This window comes from Phaseolus vulgaris, chromosome 1 (assembly GCF_051622355.1).
Source record: "Phaseolus vulgaris cultivar YP4 chromosome 1, ASM5162235v1, whole genome shotgun sequence".
Taxonomy (NCBI): Eukaryota; Viridiplantae; Streptophyta; class Magnoliopsida; order Fabales; family Fabaceae; genus Phaseolus; species Phaseolus vulgaris.
This window is the reverse complement of record NC_143498.1, coordinates 44,158,943-44,181,161: the sequence shown is the minus strand read 5'-3', so window position 1 is coordinate 44,181,161 and position 22,219 is coordinate 44,158,943. Positions and strand designations below refer to the sequence as shown.

General features: G+C 32.1%; 4 protein-coding genes across 15 annotated transcripts; 2 read left to right on the top strand and 2 right to left on the bottom strand.

The window, feature by feature from the left end:
- The first annotated feature begins 231 nt into the window (after positions 1 to 231).
- Positions 232 to 5,032, top strand: LOC137814233 (type I inositol polyphosphate 5-phosphatase 4). 9 transcript variants are annotated; one of them, XM_068616839.2, is made up of 14 exons: positions 340 to 399; positions 787 to 934; positions 1,019 to 1,106; positions 1,459 to 1,527; positions 1,730 to 1,817; positions 1,928 to 2,032; positions 2,119 to 2,737; positions 2,819 to 3,012; positions 3,147 to 3,255; positions 3,354 to 3,502; positions 3,626 to 3,918; positions 4,390 to 4,460; positions 4,550 to 4,669; positions 4,824 to 5,032. In XM_068616839.2, exons 2-11 carry the CDS (start codon positions 905 to 907, stop codon positions 3,843 to 3,845), a joined length of 1,671 nt encoding a protein of 556 aa, XP_068472940.1. In that variant the 5' UTR covers positions 340 to 399; positions 787 to 904; the 3' UTR covers positions 3,846 to 3,918; positions 4,390 to 4,460; positions 4,550 to 4,669; positions 4,824 to 5,032. The 9 variants fall into 9 exon arrangements, with proteins under 9 accessions (XP_068472941.1, XP_068472938.1, XP_068472942.1 ...); XM_068616837.2 differs by having other exon boundaries at positions 273 to 399; positions 798 to 934; positions 2,119 to 3,012; XM_068616841.2 differs by having other exon boundaries at positions 335 to 934; positions 3,653 to 3,918.
- A 1,437-nt stretch (positions 5,033 to 6,469) lies between these two features.
- On the bottom strand, positions 6,470 to 10,016 carry LOC137814232 (Pentatricopeptide repeat (PPR) superfamily protein). Its single transcript, XM_068616833.2, has 2 exons — positions 9,780 to 10,016; positions 6,470 to 9,253 (listed from the first exon to the last, which is right to left on the bottom strand). The coding sequence occupies exon 2, from the start codon at positions 9,196 to 9,198 to the stop codon at positions 6,841 to 6,843; it is 2,358 nt and encodes a 785-aa protein (XP_068472934.2). The 5' UTR covers positions 9,199 to 9,253; positions 9,780 to 10,016; the 3' UTR covers positions 6,470 to 6,840.
- A 3,615-nt stretch (positions 10,017 to 13,631) lies between these two features.
- Positions 13,632 to 15,149, bottom strand: LOC137816186 (non-specific lipid transfer protein GPI-anchored 16). Of its 4 annotated transcripts, none has more exons than XM_068619269.1 (4): positions 14,810 to 15,149; positions 14,692 to 14,718; positions 14,530 to 14,598; positions 13,632 to 13,967 (listed from the first exon to the last, which is right to left on the bottom strand). In XM_068619269.1, the coding sequence occupies exons 1-4, from the start codon at positions 15,141 to 15,143 to the stop codon at positions 13,759 to 13,761; spliced, it is 639 nt and encodes a 212-aa protein (XP_068475370.1). In that variant the 5' UTR covers positions 15,144 to 15,149; the 3' UTR covers positions 13,632 to 13,758. The 4 variants fall into 4 exon arrangements, with proteins under 4 accessions (XP_068475370.1, XP_090154740.1, XP_090154782.1 ...); XM_090298614.1 differs by having other exon boundaries at positions 13,632 to 13,970; positions 14,810 to 15,143; XM_090298656.1 differs by having other exon boundaries at positions 13,632 to 13,970; positions 14,530 to 14,589; positions 14,810 to 15,135.
- Positions 15,150 to 17,884: 2,735 nt separating this feature from the next.
- Positions 17,885 to 19,454, top strand: LOC137814231 (non-specific lipid transfer protein GPI-anchored 5). The gene is made up of 3 exons (XM_068616832.1): positions 17,885 to 18,424; positions 18,500 to 18,556; positions 19,169 to 19,454. Exons 1-3 carry the CDS (start codon positions 18,094 to 18,096, stop codon positions 19,327 to 19,329), a joined length of 549 nt encoding a protein of 182 aa, XP_068472933.1. The 5' UTR covers positions 17,885 to 18,093; the 3' UTR covers positions 19,330 to 19,454.
- Positions 19,455 to 22,219: the final 2,765 nt, after the last annotated feature.

Below are 22,219 nucleotides of genomic sequence, written 5' to 3'. Positions count from 1 at the left end.
GCACACTTAATAATTTCTTATACACTATTCAATCCTTAACTAAATAACCTGAATATATTTTTGAACTAATTTCACTATGAGATGAACAGGAAAAAAAAAATATTTCAAAAAGTTATATATAAATTTCTATAAAGTAATTTTAACTTATGAAAAAGGTCTAATTTCAATAATATTTTATTTTATTTTTCTTAAAAATGTCTATAAAAATATTACTCTAAACAGAATTTAAGTATTGAACCATTTGAGCAAATAGATGAAAGGAGTGTGTTAACATGTGAAGAGAGAGTGTTTGGGTGTGAACGAATGTGAGCATTAGCAATATATAAGCAACCGTAGTTGCAGGTTGTGTGTTTCTTGAATGTGTGAGGTTGGGTGGGTGAGGTAGGCCTTGTATTTGTGGTAAGTGAAAGTCCTCCACAGAGACTCCAACTTAACTTCCTTCACTCTCTTTTCAATTTTTTGTTGCTTTTCCTCTCTCTACCTCAACGAGGTTTCTCCAACACTCTCTCTTTCTTCATGTCTTCTACATTGTCTTCTTCTTCCTCTCTCCCCTCACAACCTTAAACTTCACAACTGTGCCACCACTTAATCATCTATTGATTCTTCACGTTCTTTAACTTCATCACATTGCTATCATCACCAAAAGACATTTTTCCCTCCCTTTTTTTTATCTCTCTGAATAGAGAAACATATACCAAAAGGTGAAAGTCAACAGAAATTAAGATTGTCCGGTCCGGTATATAAACTTGTCTTCTAACTTTCACTGTCTCCATTTTTCTGTGTAAGCATAACCTTAGAAAGGAGGAGTGTTGATTGAAGGAAGGAATAGATTGTGTGACATTAATTCAGTGGCTTTGTTTCTGAATAGAGAAAGCTACATGAAGTTGTGAGTTTTGTCCCAACAATGAGAGATGAGAACTCGAAGAAGAGCAAGGTTTGAGAAATGCAAACTCTCTTCAAATTCATTTGCATTTGATTTCTGGGATTGGCATTGCTTACCCTGTTTTTCTTGCTCAAGCTTTCTTGGCCAAAAACATTGGTCAAGAAGTGGTTCAATATCAAGAGCAAAGCTGAGGATTTTCAGGCAGATGATGTTCTCTCCCAAGGTGATTCTTCAATTTTCTCACTTTGATGTAATCTACATTCTAGGGCTGTCGTAATGGAAATATTTTGTTTTAAAACCAAAAAGGGTATCACTCCTGCTTCTAGTTCAACTAATTTGTCTGTGTTTTCTAAACAGTTATTTTAAAATATTTTTATTCTTGTCTGTTTCCATGGGTATGCGTATGCTACTTGCTGCACAAGATCTGCCCTTTGTTGTTTTGCTGCTTCCGTGGTTTCTAGTTCACCCTTTTGCTATAAAAATAATTCTGCTTTATTTGCCTTGTTTGATTGAATAGATGCTAAAATGACTGAAAAGAGCACAGCTTTGTTAACTTTACGGTTTTCCTTTTTCAGGTGTTGATGAAGAGTGTAGTAGCAACTACTCAGAGAGGGAGGCATGCACCATTAGGAAAAGCAAATCAGGTTCAATATCTTCTACACCATCTTTTCTCTTAGGACCACACCATTCCAAATCCCTCAACTAGATATGGATAAAATTATATTATTTAGACCACATTTTTGAGCCGTAATTTGGAAATTTATTTCTTCGTGTTCTTTTTTTTCTCTTTTCTAGTCTTTCGCGTCCTACTAATTGCAGATGTTTGATGTCATTTTTTATACGTAGAGAGATCAAGCAGATGGTACTCAGACAGAGTGCGTAGAGGTAAGAATGACCTTGATAAAGCTCAGGTTACAGATGTGTATAACTATAGGTATGCTTCATGCAACTGTGTGTAGAACTTGATTATCCTGGCTGTTACTATTGCAATGAAATTTAAGAATTTTTATTCTATTGAACTTCTTTTGCCCCTTTCGGATACAGAATCTTTGTTGCCACTTGGAATGTAGCAGGGAAGTCGCCTCCAAGTTATTTGAGTCTTGAAGATTGGCTTCACACCTCTCCACCTGCTGATATCTATGTTCTTGGGTAAATCACGGACTATATAATGTTCCATCTCCTTTACTTGTGCAAAAGTTCACGTACTGAAATATTTTGCATTTCCCTGGCCTCAGGTTTCAAGAAATTGTACCTCTTAATGCTGGTAATGTTTTGGGAACAGAAAACAATGGTCCTGCAAGAAAATGGCTAGCCCTCATTAGAAGGACCTTGAACAACCTTCCTGGAACAAGTGGAGGATGCCACACACCTTCACCCCTCCCTGATCCCATTGTAGAGATAGATGCTGATTTTGAGGGATCAATAAGGCAGAAGGCAACCTCTTTCTTTCAACGAAGATCCTTCCAATCCTTGAGTCGTAGTTTGAGAATGGATAATGATATGTTAATGCAACAAGCTTGCCTCGATCGCCGTTTCAGTGTCTGTGATAGAGTGATATTTGGTCATCGAGCGAGTGACTATGACCCCAATTATCGATGGGGTTCCTCAGATGAAGAAAATGGCATTGGTGACTCCCCAATTACAGCACAATATTCACCGATGTCATATGGTGGTTGCTTCTCTGCAGAGGACAGTGACAGACAGGCAGGCCACTCAAGATACTGCTTGGTTGCTAGTAAGCAAATGGTTGGGGTATTTCTAACTGTTTGGGTGAAAAGTGATATAAGAGATGATGTTCACAACATGAAAGTGTCTTGTGTTGGCCGAGGGTTAATGGGATATCTCGGAAACAAGGTACATTTGACAATCTATTTCAATAGCAGAATTTATAATGGACTAGGGAAGAAAACAATTTCATTGTCTTGGATTTTCCAGGGATCAATATCAATTAGTATGTCATTGCACCAAACAAGCTTTTGCTTCATTTGTAGTCATTTGACTTCTGGACAAAAGGATGGTGATGAGATAAGGAGAAATTCAGATGTAATGGAGATTCTCAGAAAGACAAGGTTTCCCCCAGTCCACGACATGGGTGATGAGAATTCTCCTCAGACAATTCTGGATCACGAGTAAGCACCTCATATCCATGCATGATCCATACAATGCATTTCATACTTGGAGATTGTAAATGTAAATAAAATTCACTACTAAGTGCTAACTTGTGTGCTAGTTAAAAGCTAAACTTTTGGTTTAACTGGTGCAGTCGAATAATTTGGCTGGGGGACTTAAATTACCGGATATCCCTTTCTTACCGTGCAGCAAAAGCTCTTGTTGAGATGCATGATTGGAAGACTTTGTTAGAGAACGACCAGGCATGTTACTATTTTGTTATTTCACAAGTAATTCTGATTGATCTTTGCTGCTTTCCCATATTGATATGCCTGATCGTTTGATATTTTCTTTCTTTCAGCTGTGTATAGAGCAGAGGCAAGGTCGAGTCTTTGAAGGATGGAACGAAGGGAAAATATATTTCCCTCCAACATATAAGTATTCAAACAATTCAGACCTATATGCAGGTGATGACAGACGCTCAAAACAAAAGAGAAGAACTCCAGCATGGTAGTCTTCTTTCTTGCAAATGACTTGTGTGAATCAATACTATTGCCAAATGAAATGTTCTGGATCATTATTGTCAAATTATATCATTATTTATGCATACAAACCAAATCTATATTCATGAAGGTGTGATCGTATCTTGTGGTATGGAAGGGGCCTTCACCAATTATCATATGTTCGTGGGGAGTCAAGATTTTCTGATCATAGGCCAGTTTATAGCATATTCTTGGCAGAGACTGAGTCTATTACCTGCAACCAAATAAAGAAAAGCTCCAGTTCCAGGATTGAAGTAGAAGATTTGTTTCCACATTCACATGGTTATGGCTACACTGAGCACTACTTCTGATGAATGCCAATAGTCCTTATTCCATGAGATCAACTTGACTATTTTGAGGGGAAGTGAGGGTCTACCACGCAAGGTAATTCACCTCAACAAGAAAATTCCAATAAATATATGTACCTTGCTCGATTATCCTTTAGAATTTAATTTAGCTTACGAAAGGCCAAACTCGTTTTTTCCATTGATTGTATTTCCTGCAATTTCAAAATTTAATGAAGGCCAAGGTCCAATATGCACAGTACTTCTAACTGGTCTTCGTAATCAAAATTAGTTAGTTAATTGTTAAATGGTCATATAGTTTAGGTATAACCACACCTAATTTCACCAAACAAATACACATTTCTAACCACAAGATCCATTTCAAGGAATATGTACTTATATTGTCAGTTCTTGCTTATTAATTTGAATGTGCAGAAGTTGATGCTAGAAATATTTCAGAGATTTGTTGATAGTAATGGATTTGACCATGTCGTTCTTCCTAATAAAGTTTCTAGTTGAGATGTCATGCAAGCCTTATCCTATCCTTGACTTGGGGCCCCTACTCTTTTAGGTAGGCAATACTGTGAGAAGTTGCCAGCCAAAATGATGATCGAGACATTTACCCTCACACCCCCAAACAAGGTTGTCCTTTGCCTATCTTTCCTTTTCTCAGTTTTTCTACATTTTTCCTTTCTATAGCTGCTAACCTTCTCCATACATCGTTGTTGCAGCTGCAGAGTTTGTGGGCATGCACTAACTACGGATATTTGCGGCTCACAACCGTATTGGAAGAATAATGGCTATGTGGGGCAAAATAAACCGCATCTATTCTCACTTCTTGTGAAAGAGAGGTCAGTCTCTTAAATAGTACTTTTGGTTAGAAGATACCCATGTTCACCATAAACATGAAAAAACAATTTAATTAAAATTAACTCATCCTATAACTTAGTATGAAGTAGTAGTTTTACTTCATCACTAATTTTGTTGTCTGTGTTATTACTGCAGGATTTGAAGATTCTAACCAGGCGTTTGACTTATTCTTGAACACAATTATGATAAACCATGGGAATATTTGTATCATCCTACTGTATGCTTATAGAAAGCTTTAATGAGAATCATTGAAGCTAACGAGTAAAATTACGTTTTTGTTTTTCTTAACAAGTTGCAACGAAAAGGAAAAAGAAACTACACGCTTTATTGGCTTTTATCAGTAAGTCATTATTTGTACCAGTGCTAATCTTCTTTTTCCTTTTGTTTCATTCTGACTCAGGCATGTTTCTTTGAGCAACATTTGTTCAGTTTCGGTCAATGTTTATTCTTAAAGGAATAAGTTCAATGCATATAATGTTAACAAGAATGATGTTGTCTAAATAATTTGTTACACCAAAAACAAAAGCTTGCGGTCCTTCTTGGATTGTCTGGTTTAGAATTTTTTGGTGATAAATGTCAAAAAAGCTAATCCGTTAAAGAATGACAAAATTATTTTAGCTATGTAAGAGAAAAGGATGTACGTAGCAAAGTGTACTTTTGCTTGACTAATTGATCCTTTCAGAGAAGAAATTTTCTGACCCCAAGAATGACTCACTTCTAAGTTGTCAAAATCTAAAATGTGGACCACCATCATGAATGCTACTTACACTAACCTTCCCAATAAATGCTCATGTAAACAAGTGTTTTGTAGGACAAAACCACCAATGAATTTGATGCTCAATCCATATACCCTTGTTTTAAGTTAATACATTCACGCATTTCAGTTGTGTCTATCTATGTGCATTTTTCTCATATCGAAAAAGGGTCTCTTTAGACAACACATGTGTTTTGCTTTTTATAAAAATTTGGTCATGCATGTTAACCTCATCATGGGTTTTTTTTCGCCTTAACTCTATTCAATTGAGGTACAAGGAATATACAGCAACTGTTCCCAAACATGTTAAGTTCGTTATTCTTGGTAATTACCCAATTATTGGACTTTGTTTTGCAGCTAATAATAATTAAGTTTCGATTATGTCATTGTCAAATGCTACTTTGTTTGTGTTCGTCGAATCAAGACATCAAAGCATCCTATTGACTGCAGTTTAAAGAGGCAACACCTTGAATAAGAAACAATTAAAAAAGAAAAAGAAAAAGTGTTTCAACTCGCTACTTTTTTCCTTTTTCTAGCAGTAGGTATTGCCTCACCTTAACAAATTTTTAACTAAATTGAGACGAGTTCATTGCATAAATAAATGATTTTACTGTATTTCAAGCGCGCCCATATCTCAGTTTTTTATAATTTGAGAGTAAACTTCAGGTAATTAGATACTCCTCTCAATACTTTTTACAAATAGAAAAAATCTATGAAAAGAACAAAAAAAATGAGATAAGATACATGTTAGTGAAATAAATGGAGAAAAATAAAAATTGTAAAAAGTTATTGTAGAAAATTGATGTTAAAATAACATTAGTCTTTATACAATTTTGCTGTACAAATTGTCAGTGGCATGTTTCAGAAAGTGATATCATTGTTGGCGTAAGAATGCTGTTCAGTAATTGCCTTCCTGTGGCATGCCCGTGCAGTGCAGGAAAAACCTCTTGTTTTTCCAACCCTGCTATTGTTATTAATGTTATTATCCAGTTTATGCTGTATAGTTGAGCCCTGCACGTACTACAAATTACAATCACGCAAATCCTTTTCAATTCATTGCTTCTGTCACAACCCTGGTGTCTCAGAAATCAGAATTCACAATAACAATGTTCTCAGCGGAGCATGTGTTTGTCCCTTTGACAAAATATATCAACAAATATTTTATGGCCAACAGCTATGTATGCATGAATGCATGTGCCACACCATCTTTTATTTGTTGTATAACTTCAATTTTCTACATAAAATAAGATGTTGGTTTATTCACATTGGTAGTACATTAGTGTTAACCCTGTAAACATGAGAGGAGAGAGAACAAAAATTGAACAGCCGTAAGTTATGAAGTTGATGGCATGAATTTTGAAACTTGCAAGAGCGAATGCTTTGATTTGGTTGAAAGTTTCAGCAAGTCAAGCCTATCCACCTTTTAAAAGCCAGGGCTGCTTCCCTTTTGCTTAGTTGGGATTCTGTCTGAAATTTCGGAGCCTTCCCTTTGTAAAGTGATTTATGGTATTTCAAGAATAGCATTCGGTACTTGTACTTGTCAACAAACATGTTTCCTTTTTCCATCATGGTCACAACTTCATTGGCTCGAGCGAAGAATCCACCCCTTACAAACGTATACAACACAGAATCAAGAAGTTCCTGATCAAACGTCATGGAGACAGAAGAAGCATGAGCTTTCATCTCACCCCACAGCTCTGTCACCTCTTGATATTTTCCTCCAGTGGCAGCATACCCTGTGACCATAGAATGGAAAGTTTGCACATTTGGCAAGTGGCCTAAGCTTCTCATCTTCTTTAGAGCCTTCTCTGCATCTTGCATCAGTTTCTTCTTGCAAAAAAAGTGGATTACATTATTCCAGTCATGAACTCCACAATCCACTCCCTGCCCTTCCTTGATTTCCTGCAACAGCTTGGTCATTAGCCCAGCTTCCCCAGTCTCCGCTCCATCTTTAGCCAGCATGCCAGAGTTTTGTTGGGTAACTCTTGGAATTCTAGCCTCTTTCCTCTCTTTAAATAGTTGGAGTGCACCCTGTGTGTCTTGCTGGAGCACTCTGGATTGAATCATTGCCTCATAAGAGCTTGAGTCAAGCTGGATACCAGCTATCCTAGCATCTCTCAGAAGCGATGTGACATCTGCCGCCCTATTTGCTCGGCAATATGCTTTCAAAAGAGAGGAGTATACAGATGAACCTGTTCTAACCCCGGCTAGACGCATTTCATCCAGGAGATCGTGTGCTTGATCCAGCCATCCAAGTGAGATGCACGTGTTAATAACATGAACCAAAGCTGAATTGTCATTGGAAAATGGAGAATCTTCTCTTTCTGCCTTGAGAAGAAACACAGCTAAATCCTTGGTCTTGCCAGCTTCTAGCATAGCTTTAACTAATTTTACATAAATTGTTTCAGTTGGCTGCAATATACCATGTTTGGTTGTGATCAAGTCCACCCGCATCTGCAACTTTGACAATAAAGAACCAAGTATAGATTTCCACTCTGCCTCAAGCTTTGAGAAGTTTCTATCTGTAGAGAACTCCTCATAAGATAATACAGCACTTGTAATCGACCTGTTATTTTGTAAACTATCTAAATCTTCACTGTTGTTCAAACTACGGACAGAAGCCAGTCCAGGAGAACGATTAGGATCAATTCCATCAGCATTCATCATAAATTTGGCAGCGGCAAGAGAATTTTTTGCTTCCTTTGCTTTCCTAAGCATTTCCAAAACCATGTTTGAAGCAGAATCTAGATCCCCAAATTTCAAATGGCACGTCAACAAACAATTATAGAAATGTCGAAACTGAAAATCAGTTAGATTTGGGGCTTCCTCTATGTGCCTTTGAAGCTTCTTGAGCTCTTCCCTTCGCCCATTTCTCTCGTATACACGTGCCATTATTATCAGTAAGTGTGCATCTGCTTTGACACCAATTCGAGGCATCATATCAAGAAGCTGCTCTGCCTTCCTAGATGACTCAAATAGGAGGCACCCTGCCAAAGCAATGCTAAAAGCAGCACTGTTCGGTTTCATGGCTATCAAAGGTGCATTGCTCTTTTTACGCGGATCTACTCTATTGTTCTGGAACAAATACCCTATTTCAAGAATCAACTCAGCAGCAAGGTAACTTCCTTCTGCAGTTTGTGACATGTGTGCTAAAACTGCAGACCAAGCAGTGGCTGGGGGAAAATGCTCCATATCTATCATCTTCCTTAAAATGGTTGATGCTGGAATCGGTAGTCTGGCTTTTGCAAGGCCAAAGCTGAGGTAGATAAGCACATTCTTTTCCAACAAATCTTGTTTATCTTTCTCAATAGCACGTTCTACCAACTCATAAGCCTTTCCTAGCAATTTCGTATCAAGGCTGTCCACATAACTTGTTACAAGCTTAGTGATGACAGATTTTCTGGGAAACCCCTCCATGTGCATATGCTGCTCCAATAGTTTCCATGAATAATCTAATTGATTCGAATCGATAGCATTTTGTATCTCCAAACTAACTTTGGCAGGGTCTTTAGCATGGACCAAGATTCTTTCAGCCACACTAGAGAAATATAGTCCTTGAAGAGTAAATTTATTCTCTGATCCCGGTGGAAATGCTGATGAACTTGATTTAACTAAACTAGAGACAACCGACTTAACAGTATACCGGACATTTTTGTCACTGGAAACTCGGGCTATTCTATAACTGCAATTAGCAACCATGACACCTAAAACCAAAGGGATATCAGGCCCTGTTTTCAGCTTTCTTATTGCAAGCATCTTCAACTATCAGCAATTTCGTCAAGAGGAATTTAAGAATGAAGTCAATAAAAATCTGCACAATCATAGTGTCCGTTGGTAAACAAAATGGATAACAAATGTTACACTAAAACAGTACAAACAAATCAGAGTTATGATCAAAAGTTGGAATGAGCATCGTTGAAACTAGAAGTTTCAACAAAAGGAGTCGGGTAAAAAAACAAACACAAGAGCAGGTTTGGAAATGCATTATTGTAACAACCAAAAATAAAATTGAAAATTCAGAATTATTACATTTGTAAGAAGATAAAACATCTCCGGAAAAACGATATAATTACACAGACCAAAATGAAACTTTACTTATTTTAATTACATCTGACTTGTGACACATACATTAAAACTGCTTTGGCATCATTCCTTAAGTACTTTTCACAAACTACAAACAAAGATTACCAAGAAAGAAAAGTGTATACAGACATGAACAACGGCAGAAACTCAAAGTTGGTACTTTCATCAGTAGAAACTATAAAAGAAGTGAATAAAATCTCATAAACCAAGTGGGTCATTAACAAGTGCGGAAAATGTAAGAATTAATGTCTCACCAGGATATGAATAAGTGGTTGATGCCCATTGCTTCATTTCATTTGATAAACAGAAAGAGAAGACAGCGAACAGAAACCACTTGGTTTGTCCACTGCTCAGCTCTGCTCTGCCCATCAACACACCCACACCAACCATGAAACCACCGTACCCGACTTCGACCTCTGCCGCCGTAGAGGGAGGCTACCGTCAACGAAGCCTTGAATCAATCAATCAATTTCTTGCTTTGGGTATGGGCCAATTGTCACTCGGTCCATTTCACTTTTGCTAGGCTTACTTTAGCTGTTTCTTCCTACACCCAACAAATTTCCTCCTGCACCCCATCATTTTATAAGAAGACTAATTTAACCCTTTTAAAAATAACTTCTGAACTGTTCTTTCTGGAATATTTTCGGAACATATTTTTCAGATTTACGAATTTGGAAATAAAAAAAAATGTGTTCTGAAAAGAATATTTTGGAATGATTTTTTTGTCTTCCAGATTTCCTGATCCAAAAACATCCTTTTGCTTATGGAACCTCTAGAAATATTTTTGTTTACGGAACTCCTATTCCAAAATTACTCAAAATTGTGAAAGGATATTTTCGGTATTTTCATAGAATGTAGGGTTGCAGAAAGAAACTCCCTACTACTTTTATACTATTTGGGCCTTCTAATTTTTAAATTAAAATAAAAAATGTTTAAATTTATATAAAAAAATTGTATAAAGTTTTTAAATTTAAATAAAATTGTAAAAATTACACAGTTAAAAAAAAAAAAACTCGTTTCGATAGTTATTTAAAACCTCTAGAGTTTTGTGAATTGATGGAATCTTTCAATTGAAATAAAAATTATGTATGATTCATTTCAATTTTAGAGTCATTCTCAGGCATGACTGAAATTAAATATGAATTTTGTGTACTGCTTAGGCCAGCATAATTATTTTTCAAACATTAGCACACAAAAAAACAACCGTGAAAATATATAGAATTATGTCACGTCTTTATTTGCTTTCCAAATATCTTTAGAACACTCCAACATTATTTTTCAAAAATTAAACTCTAGTTTTTATCTATAGCACATTAATATTATCCTTTAATCATAGGGATTTTTTTAAAATATCTTTAATTCTCTCTAATATAATTATCTAATTTTTCTATCAAATATAATTCTTAAAGACAATACTTCATATTTAGTAATTAATTTTGATGATGTTAACTCAACAAGATAAATATAAAAATAATAATGATTTATTTTCTTCAATTAAAACAACATAAATATATTTTTTATTTATTTTTCAATCATCTTTTAGAATTATATTTTTTAGAATTTTATTATTTAAAATAAAAAAAATATGGATATACAAGCCCAAGAAATTTGTAGTTATTTAGGGAAATTATATGGGTTTTTTATTTTTTTAAATAATGTAGAGAAAAAATAATTGATACAAAATCTCCATTTATTTGTCTCTTAATCATTATCCATATCATGTATTAAGAAAATAATAATTATCAAATTATACGCAATTATATACATTGTACGATATCGTACACAATTATATGCAATTAATTTGATAATGATAGGATCCCTACCTAATTAGATTGTAATTTGGAGAGAGAAACTTCCTACACTAGTATATATTTATTATACAGGAGGTGATGTAAAAATACCCACAAGAGAATAAAAACACTTTTTTTCTTCTTTTCATCTTCTTACCTACAATCTTCTTATAATCTAAATTCAAACAGTTAGTTCCCCATCTTCATTTATCCATGTCTCTTTGTGTTTCCATGGTTACACAAGTTTGGTTGTTGAGGGTTCTTCTAATCATCAATAATTTCCTCTCTAAAGGATATACTCTCTCATCTTCTCCCCTTCTTCTTTCTCACTAGGTTCTTCTTCACAACTAGTATATTCATTTATTCCTTTCAAAAATAGGTTCTTTGGTTTGGACATTGTGCTTGCACATGTCCTCTTCCAAAGCATTTAAAACATTTGACATCCCTAGTGCGAATGGGTGGAGTGAGCATATCTTTGCCTATGGGTTTGGGAATCTCTTTTGGTTTTTCCTTGGATGTACTACCTCCCTTTTAAAATCTCTTTTTGGATAGGAGTTAGAGTATGAACCTTCCTTTCGACTTGAAGTTTTCCTTAAATTTTGTTGTTCAACTTTGATACAAATTTGAACCAAGTCATTTAAGTCTTGATAAGGTAATAGTTCAACCTATCTCTTATCTCAAGATTTAACCCACTTAAGAATCTAGCTATGGTGGTGGACTCATTCTCCCTAATGGAGGCTCTCATCATGTATAGCTCCATCTTTTGCCTATACTCCTCTACACTCATTGTTCTTTGTTGGAGTCTTTGGAGCTTGTCCATCAACTCCCTATTGTAATAAGAGGGTATATGGCGGCGCCTTAGGGCTCCCCTAAGGTAATTCCAATACTCTATGGGAGGCTCCCTATGAAAACGCCTATCTCTTTCTAAAGCCGTCCACCAATACATAGCGTTCCCTTGGAAACTAAGAGTGGTTAGGGGTACTTTTCTTTCCTCACTTACTCTATGGCAAGCAAATAATTGTTCTACCTTCATTTCTCAATCTAAATAGACTTCTACATTTTCCTTTCCACGGAAATGGGATAGGTCTACCTTAACATCTCTTGGGCTCTCTTGTTCTGTCGAGTGTCTTTGTAAAAATATCTGCGAGCTGATATTGTGTCGGTACATATGAAGGATTGATTATCCCGGCTTGTAGTTTTTCTCGCACAATGTGACAGTCTATCTCAATGTGTTTTGTGCGTTCATGAAATACTGGGTTTGCTGCTATATGTAATGTCGTTTGATTGTCACATAAAAGTTGAGCTGACAAGTTACATAACAAATTTAAGTCCTGCAACAGATATTGCAACCAAACTATCTCCAAATAAGTATTGCGCGGTATTCTGCTTCCGCTGATGATCTTTATACGTTTGTCTGTTTTTTTTATCTTAGATCTTAACAATTTGGTTTTGTTCAACATTAGTTTTTAAGTTTTTTATATTAATTGAATTTTTGTTTGATCTTATAAACAATACTTGGTAAACAAATGATTAAATAAAATAATTGAAATTAAAGGTTCTATGTGAAAAACACCACAATCTCATGTTTATGCCGAATCTTGTTCATATCACTAAATTAACCATGTATACGTAAGTTGTTGAAATCAAATGAAGTTTCATGTAATCTTGGTTAAATATCACAATTTTTTAAACTTGTTCACATAAAAAATATTATCCGCAAGAATAAATAAATAAATGTGTATCATTTTAGGGATGGTTCAACCCTTATACAAAACGAATACTCACCTCCTAAGAATGAAACAAAAACCAAAGACTCCTACCAACATGGACAAGTAACACAACAACCAACATCCAACCAATCAACTAGGAAAAAACCAACACTCAAAAGGAATACTAAATCAAATGCATGCAAACCAGAGGATCAAGACACCCGTCATAATAAGAGCACACTACTAACATAATACTTATCAGACTTATAAACACATAATCGATTAAGTTATTGTCTGTTTTGGAGTTTATTGATATTGTTTTTCAAGTCTATTAAAATAGTATTGTTATGGTCAATCACGGTATTCGATTTATTGTCCCTTTTTGAAACTTAGAACTCTATTACGATTTTGTTATTAAAAAATATTTTGATGAATTAAGGAACGAAAATATACATTAATTATTAATTATCCTTTATTGCAACTCCTAACTTATACTAAATTATATGAGATTATTAGACATCCTAAAATAATACAAGTTTTACTCTTTCATCCAAATATATATATATATATATATATATATATATATATATATATTTATGCATTTTGCTTACCGAGGAAAACTAATATTATTTATTAAAACATTAATATTTGTATGAGTAGGCAGATACATAGAGAAAGCAGGTTGTATAGAGTAATTAGATTAGGGTTTGGTGTTACGCATTGTACATTAAAAATTAGGAATAGAGGCCTAAAAGCACCATTCCTATGAGAAAAGCGTAAGGTGGTGATGAGAGAAAAGATGAACGAGATGGCGAAGGACGTGGAGTCAACACTGGTATGATCTGTGAAACTCTATCTCCACTGGGTGCTTCTGCTTCCACCGGAGATGATGCTACTGCCAATTGCACTTTCTCATATTTCTCTTCTTCCACCATTTTTGAATCTGCTAAACTTCTCTTACAAATTAGTGTTTAAACCAATTTTCGTTACTTTTCAAATTTAAAAGCAATTACACGGTGTTCACCTTTAAATTACAGAGTAAAAGTTTAAATAGTCCAAAAATTATATCCATTTTTATGGTTATATGCAAGTAACACTCTCGTATTTTAACTTACCAGATAATTTTTATTTTCCTTTAATTGTGTATCATTTGTTAAGTTAAAGCAATTTTCCATACCTTCTCCCTATACTTTCATATATATATATATATATATTTAATTTTAATCCTACTCTTTTAAATATATGTTAAGATTCTTAATTTTTTTTTCATATATATTTGAGTGTAAAATTTCTTAATATCTTTTTATTATGATATGCATTATAGATTGTACAATTTGAGCGATTGTCATTCAAATTGTAAAATTCAGAATACATGTAAATAAGATATTTCTAGATTCAAAAAAATATCTTCCAAATTCTAAATTATAAGGTGTAAATGGTCTTTTCGCCTGAGCTACGGGGGTGTCTAGAAAAGCTATGGAGGTACAGGAAGAAATTGCTCGTACCTTGTGGGCTTAATGGTGATGGAGCAGCGGAAGGGAGGGTTGGGCCGTTAGATCCAAGAACTGCAGGGCCTAACACAAGGGTATTTTTGTTATTTACTGATAGAATTTTACGAAGATAAAAATATATTGAAAGTAAAAAGAATATTGGAAAATGCATCATACCTGGAGCTGGTAAATTAGAACCAGAAGCTGCAATGTATCCTCAAAAAAACATATTAGAAATGTAATTTGATTATGAGAAATGAAAATGGGAAAATATTAAAGTGTAATAGATGCAGACCTTTGCAGTGCAAAGGAAGTCCATTGATGTTGCATGCTTGTGAAAATGAGAGGGAAAGAGCTTGAGTGATGGGTAGTTGGAAAAATGGAGCATAGGCAGAGACTAGAAGGCAAGCACAATCCGTATTAGTGGTCATCAAAGACCTTAGTGAATCACAACACGTACTTGGTGGCATTAAACCATTATTATTAGTGCTTCCTGTGATGATGTTGGCGCATGGTGTGAAAGTGCTCATCATAGAGGTTGTGCAAGAACCAGTAACTTGTCCATTAACAGAATTCAGTGAAGCCACTGTGATGAGGGCTGTTAGAATGGGTCCTATTTGAAAAGCCATGAATCTTAGATGGAAGGAGAATGGTCTGTGTTTGATTTTTATATACTAGAATGGAGGATAGGTAGGTATGAGTATGATAAAGGAGTTCAACTAACTTAACTAACATTTCTTCCAGTGATCACAGGCTTGCAATTTGGTATAGTTGGCTAGAAGAATTTGCAAAAACATGTTTAAGTGATGGATTGAAATACAAATTTGATATGACCCATTTTTTCTTCTTAATTCAAAGTATTTAAACAACAACATTTATTTCACTAATTTAATAATATTCATATTTAATTGGACAACTTCCTAAAAAAGCTATATTGAATACTAACATTGAAGAATAACACTTATTTTACTAATATTGGTAGTTAACTATCAGGTGACATCTCCCAAGTGCAATCAAAATCCCCTCAAGCTAGCTTCCAAAAATTACAAAAATATCTAAAAAGTTTTAACTATACCTTGCTTCGTATGTAGTTAATTTATCATAGAACATTTGATTGTGCTTAAATAACTAAGTACTTATTCTGAACTCAATATTTATACTAAATTAAGAAACATATCTTTACTTTCCTAGTATCAGTCAATTGACATAAATCACACACATTTAACCTTAATATAAAATCATTCACATGTGATTCCTTATTCCATTGGCTCGTTAATCCATATAGTTTTGTCATCTATAAACTTATATTAAATTTATCTAATCACAAATATTTATTGTACTCATAAATAGGATCTTTATGACACGATGTATTAAAAAATAATAATTTTTTATATTGTCTGCTAAAACAATAAATATAATGAATAAATTGGTCATTTTATTTTATGTAATTACACTTTCTTACCTTTCTCTCTAGAAAGATTAAAAATCAATTATATTCCACTTGCATTTCTTTATTTTCTCCTATTTTAATGTGAAGTGAAAGAACGAGTGAATGTAATTTGTCTTGTTTAACAAAATTAGTATATTTTTAATGAAATGTACTGATATAAACAAATTTTTAAAAAGTTATAAAAATAAAAAATTGAAACATGACTTTAAAATGAACAAGGTTTTTTTTTTTTAAAAAAAAAATAGTGTAATTTTTTTCCAAAATCGTACAAATATAGACAAAAAAAATTATTTTTCGGAAATGGATAAATCTTCAACGTTACATACGTTTATTTAATATTGAAGTCGCCCGTGATTTAAAAAAAAATGGTATATATGATATACGATTTCTAATATATATATATATATATTTATATATATATATATATATATAAAACAATAAAAAATTCGAAGCCTAAAATCCGTATATTTCATATACGATTTCTGTTAAAATTGTGTATGAAATATATGTTTATAATTTTAATATATAATAATTTTATTATACGTTTTTTAATATTTAAAATTAAAAATAATAAGAAATTAGATAATTTAAATTTACTATCTATAACTTTTTATATATATATAATTAAAGAAAATTAGTTTTTTATAAAATATTTTTTTAACTGAATAAGTTTTTATAAAATAATTTTTTATTATATATAATTAAAGAATGGTTGATTTTTTATATATAATTAAAAAGTTAAATACATTAAAATTATTTTGAAATCTTAATAAAAAATTAATGATGTAATATTTTACTAATATAAAATAATATAAGTTAATTATTAAATTTAATCCATAATAAAAAAGTTAAATTGATAAAACTCTAAAGTCGAAATGGTAAAAGTAAATACGAGACACTTTAACAAAAAAGTTAAAATAGACAATTAATTGAAAACTTTAATTGTCATAGAAAGCAGAAAAAAAAATAGTATATGAATCTACATTCTACTATTTTTGATATGATAATTTGCTCTATTGTGACAGCATTTGTTTGATTTATTTAAAAATCCTTCATCTGTATATGAATACTTGTTGGTCGGTCTGTTTTATTTGGTAAATATATTAATTTCTTGATAAAATTTAATTTTATATAAATAGACCAATAATATTAATTTTGAAATGAATGAACTTTCTAATCCTTCAAAATATGTATAAAAAAATATTTTCTAAAAATTCAGCCATTCTTTAATTATATATAATAAAAAAAATTATAAAAATTTATTCAGTTAAAAAAATATTTTATAAAAAACTATTTTTATTTAACTATATATATAATTATAACCAGTAAATTAAACTTATTTTAAAAAAATGCCCATTTTGAAAAAAAAAATACACTACTTTAGAAAAAAACCATGAAGAAGACATGTCTTGCAAATACAACTTTAAAAATCATATTTTTAAATCACAACTTTTATTAAAAAAATCTTATTTTTCTTTAAACGTATATATTTTTTTTAAAAATATCTATTTTAATAAATTAAAAAAAAAATACCTGGTTTAGAAATATCATTCTTGGCGTGACCATCTTTACTTTGATAGGAAATAGAAAAATGAAAAAGGTTGTCTTATCCCTTGTTTCATCGGTCATGCCCAGAAACATGCCTTCTCTTCTAAGCAATTATTTTTATTATTATTCAATGCCTTAACATTTTAGGTCTCTTTTAAGTACCCCACTCCATTATTCTTCATAATTATTGCAGCAAAAGCATATAGACACACTAATTCCATTACAAATCATTCTCAAAAGTAAACCCATCATGAAAAGGTTATGCATTGCCCCATAGGAACATATCAACAAAGCAACAAAGGAAAGATAAGAAACATAGAACGACACATAGGGAAACTTTATTAAATCAAAATGGTAAAGTTCCTATCAGATAATTAACAAAGAAAGAATCTGCTGCTGCCTATGCAAGGTAAAAAAAAAAAGTTGTTTCCCTGCTGCACAAGCTATCCACCTTCCACTCTTTAACTCCTTCTTTTTCTCACAATAACTCATTCTCTTCCTACTTTTTCCCCTCACAAAATCCAAAACAAACCCATTCACCACTTAACTATTCCCATCATCATCATCATTATCATCATCCAATGGCACCCAGAAGGATTGAGATGCTGCTGAGCCTGTCCCTTGTGGTGGCTCTTTCTGGTGCCACATTGGGTCAATCTCAATCAAGTTGCACCAATGTGTTCATAAGTCTTGCTCCCTGCCTTGACTATGTAACAGGAAATGCTTCTACCCCTTCCTCTTCTTGCTGCTCTCAACTTGCCTATGTAGTGAGTTCACAGCCACTGTGCCTTTGTGAGGTTGTTAACGGTGGTGCTTCATCTATTGCTGCAAGTTTCAATATCAATCAGACCCGGGCTTTGGCTCTCCCCACTTCTTGCAACATTCAGACACCTCCCCTTAGCACCTGCACTGGTATCACTTCATCACATTTTTTCAATATTTAACTTAGATATGTGAAAACCTTACCTTGTTATGTCATGATTTCAGGCTCAGATTCTTCCTCACCAGCTCTTTCGGTTTCAAACTTTCCCAACTCCCCTTCAGGTTCCAGACACTGAACTTCATATTATTTTCTTTAATTATATTATTGATATGAAGTATTAACTAGTTTTGCTTCAAATCTTACTTTATGAGAAATCATTTATCTTATTTAGATCTGTATTGAGGCGTGTCGCATTCAAAATTCAGTGAAAAATAGTGGTAGATGTGTGTTGAAGATCCCACATCGACTAGAGATTAGAGTCTTTCATTATATATAAGTGGGTGCAAACCTCAAACCTATGAACCGGTTTTATAGGGTTGAGTTAGACTTAAAGTCCACTTCATAATAATGTGACAATCACACATGCTCAACAATTTGGGAGTGAGAAATTATTAACTACTCTGGTTATCAGTGGACACATAATAATCAATCTTAAACTGTCTTATAATGTCTGATGAGTAAAATTTTGACATGAACTTTACACCGGAGCAAAGAATGTCACAAAAGAGAGTGTGATAGAAAAATTGTTAATAGTTTTGCTTGAGTGGCCTAGGAATTTATGTCAAACTTATTGCATACACTTATGTTTATGTTTCTCTTCTCTCAGTTTCATTTTTTCTTCCTTTATGACTAGCTAGCACAGTGAATTTGACAAAGTATGTTTTCTGACACAGGGATTGGATCTAACACTGTTTCATCAACGACTGGAGGTAGTAGAAGTGTCGGTGGTTCATCTCATGGAAATTCAAGTTCCACTACTAATTTATCATTTTCTTGGTTTTTCATGTTTGTCCTTGCAACCACTTTGACTTTCACCTTCAAGAGTACGACCTAGACAACATCACTGCACATTTTTTAAACCTTGTTTTGGTATTATTATCTTCTACTGCTTCCAGCATATCCACTGACTGCTATTATATTTGTCCTTTTTGCCTTAAGTTAGGATTAATTTCGCCTCTATATTTTTAGTTATTTATTTTTTCCTTCTAACTATGTCTGCAATATGTGCAGTGATACCACATTATATTCTGTCCTAACATACTGCCAAACTTAAAGATAAATATGAACAATTAATTTAAGAGGAAGCTGAAACTGAAATTTCAAAATATTTAGAATTATGAACACTGGAAGTACAACAATTAATTGAAGTAAAAGCTGAAACTGTTTATAATAAAACAGTTGAACTTTAAAGTAAATACTCACAATTAATTTAAAACAGTTGAAGTTCAAATTTAAGCAAAAAAAGTAATATTAGTTATTATTTGTATTGTTTCTGAAGTCACGGTGGATTGAGAAATTTAATTCTAATTCTCTCAAAAATATAATATAAAATATCTCTACATGAGAAACTCAAGGTTTATTTTAATAATAACTTCTATACATATTTTCCTATTTAATAATTACATATGAATTTTTTTCTTGTAATGTTTTAAGTTTTTAAAACAAAAGAAATCAATATTTTTTTATGACCAAACATTTAGTAACAACAACAAAAGTTTTATCCCACTATTTGGTTAGGTTAAAAATCAAATTTTCTAGATGTTATTGTTCATTTAATGTTCAACATTTATTAGTATATAGAACAACCTCAATTCTACTGTTCTACCTTTTGTGTGTGGCATTTCGAACTTGTGGTGTGACATTTATTTCCAAATTTACCTCAAGTTGTTTTTCTTTTATCTTAAAACTTCAATATATATACTATTTTCAAAGTGAATCTCCAAAGTTCAAGTTTAGAGTTAACATTTCCCCTCAAGTATTTTATCAAAACTATACCATTTATTTAATCTTACACTAGTGTAGTTGCCTCGTCATATATGTCTTACCTAACTCGTAAAATCATAACAATAACTTTCTTTTCTAAAAGTCTAACACGACAATCTCCTTCTTAAAACTCAATTTTTTTCTTCAATTCAATAAAAAATTGTATATAAAATCTCTTTTTTTTCAGAATATTTTTAACATGTCAAAAAAATAAATTACTTTTGTTATAAATAATAGCGAAAACGCAAACGTTATTTCACGTGGTTGCATTTTTATTATATCATCTTATTTTATTGAGCTAAAATTTAATATTTATACTTATATTAATTTTATCTATTTATTTAAATAATACATATATTTTTTTATATTTGATGTGTAATCTATAAATTGAATAAAAATAATATTAAATAAACTATTTAAATTTATATGGAAGAAAAGAAACAAAAATGTTAGTTTTAAAATTCAAAATGTTACAATTTTTAATATATAATCAAAAACAAAATAGAAACAAGATGATGTACATGAAAATTTTCCATTATATACTGTAATACATTTATTGTTTCATGTGTAAAAGAATTATAGCTTTAAAATTTAAAATGTTAAAATTTTAAAATTTTAAAATATAATAAAAAATAAAATAAGAATATGGATTACACTGCAAGAAAATCATGAAATAGAAACCAATTTTTAGAAACCAAAATAATTAATTGCAATAGTAACTAAATTAGAGACCATTTTAGAAACTAAAAAAAAAATTGGTGTCTAACTTAGTTTCTATTATTTTCTATTATTGTTAAATAGTTTCTAAATTGGTATCTAATTAGCAACCAAGGTTTTAGAGACTAAATTTAGAAACTAAATAATTGGTATCTAAAACCTTAGTTGCTAATTAGATACCAATTTAGAAACTATTTAACAATAATAGAAAATAATAGAAACTAATTTAGAAACCAATTTTTTTTTTAGTTTTTAAAATGGTCTCTATTTTAGTTTCTATTGTAACTAATTATTTTGGTCTCTAAAAATTGGTTTCTATTTCATGATTTTCTTGTAGTGTTATATATTGAGTATGCACAATCCTAATATTTTATTGTAATTCCTATGAAGTTTACATAATTCTAAGTATCTCTCTTAGTTTTAATATAATAATCAAAGTGTTCATCTTTTCACTATTTGACATTATCTAATATCTCAAAGTTCACCACAATAAATTCTCATCTTTCTTTGATAACATTCCTTAAGTTTCTTAGACTTTTAATCCCAAATAAAAAAAATATGTTGTAATTCCAATATTATCTTCTTCCAATGACTTCTTTTTAGAAGTCAAATTTAGACATCCCTTCATCAACCACCACTTGTTTCTTGAATTTATAATTTGTTTGGTTCTCTATTTATGATTCTTAAAATGAACATGAAGGATCAAACTTCTATGTTACTTAATAAGAGTCTCCTTCAAAACTATCTACAACTTTTACATGTTCTTTTATAGTGTTTTTTTATTAAAAATAATAATAATCAATTTGTATATAGTACCGAACTTCAACTTTTATTAGAGATTAGAACCTCATTTCTAATTATAAATTCACTCGTTCAAAATGTGAAAATAATTTAGGTTTATTTAGGTTTTATAAAAGCAAAACTTCCACAAGCTCTTTTAAATTGCACCTCACTAGCAATATACCTATTTAGATCACCAATATTGTCTAGAAGAATGTTTTACTCTAAACCTCTTCAAAAAAATTAAAAACTTTTCTTTCAAAAATAAATCTGATCCTATTTGTGCTATATAATATATTCTTGTGATATTACCACTAGTGCAGAAATGTAAAACAACGACCCTTTATTTAGCCCGGCTTTGCGCTTAAACGCATTTGTAAAAAACGCGGTGGCATTTTTGAAATTAAATTGTTTTACAAATGCGGTTGTAGGGTAAGACCGCATTTGTAAAACAATTTTACCCT

Coding starts and splice junctions, on each gene's coding strand:
- LOC137814233 (XM_068616837.2), top strand. CDS start 905: ATGAGAGATGAGAACTCGAAGAAGAGCAAG. Junction 2,033..2,118: donor GCTGATATCTATGTTCTTGG/GTAAATCACGGA, acceptor CCCTGGCCTCAG/GTTTCAAGAAATTGTACCTC. Junction 3,503..3,625: donor AAGAGAAGAACTCCAGCATG/GTAGTCTTCTTT, acceptor ATATTCATGAAG/GTGTGATCGTATCTTGTGGT.
- LOC137814232 (XM_068616833.2), bottom strand. CDS start 9,198: ATGCTTGCAATAAGAAAGCTGAAAACAGGGCCTGATATCCCTTTGGTT.
- LOC137816186 (XM_090298614.1), bottom strand. CDS start 15,143: ATGGCTTTTCAAATAGGACCCATTCTAACAGCCCTCATCACAGTGGCT. Junction 14,719..14,809: donor ACTTCCTTTGCACTGCAAAG/GTCTGCATCTAT, acceptor GATACATTGCAG/CTTCTGGTTCTAATTTACCA. Junction 13,971..14,529: donor ATCACCATTAAGCCCACAAG/GTACGAGCAATT, acceptor AGAGAAGTTTAG/CAGATTCAAAAATGGTGGAA.
- LOC137814231 (XM_068616832.1), top strand. CDS start 18,094: ATGGCACCCAGAAGGATTGAGATGCTGCTGAGCCTGTCCCTTGTGGTG. Junction 18,425..18,499: donor TCCCCTTAGCACCTGCACTG/GTATCACTTCAT, acceptor TCATGATTTCAG/GCTCAGATTCTTCCTCACCA. Junction 18,557..19,168: donor CTTTCCCAACTCCCCTTCAG/GTTCCAGACACT, acceptor TTTCTGACACAG/GGATTGGATCTAACACTGTT.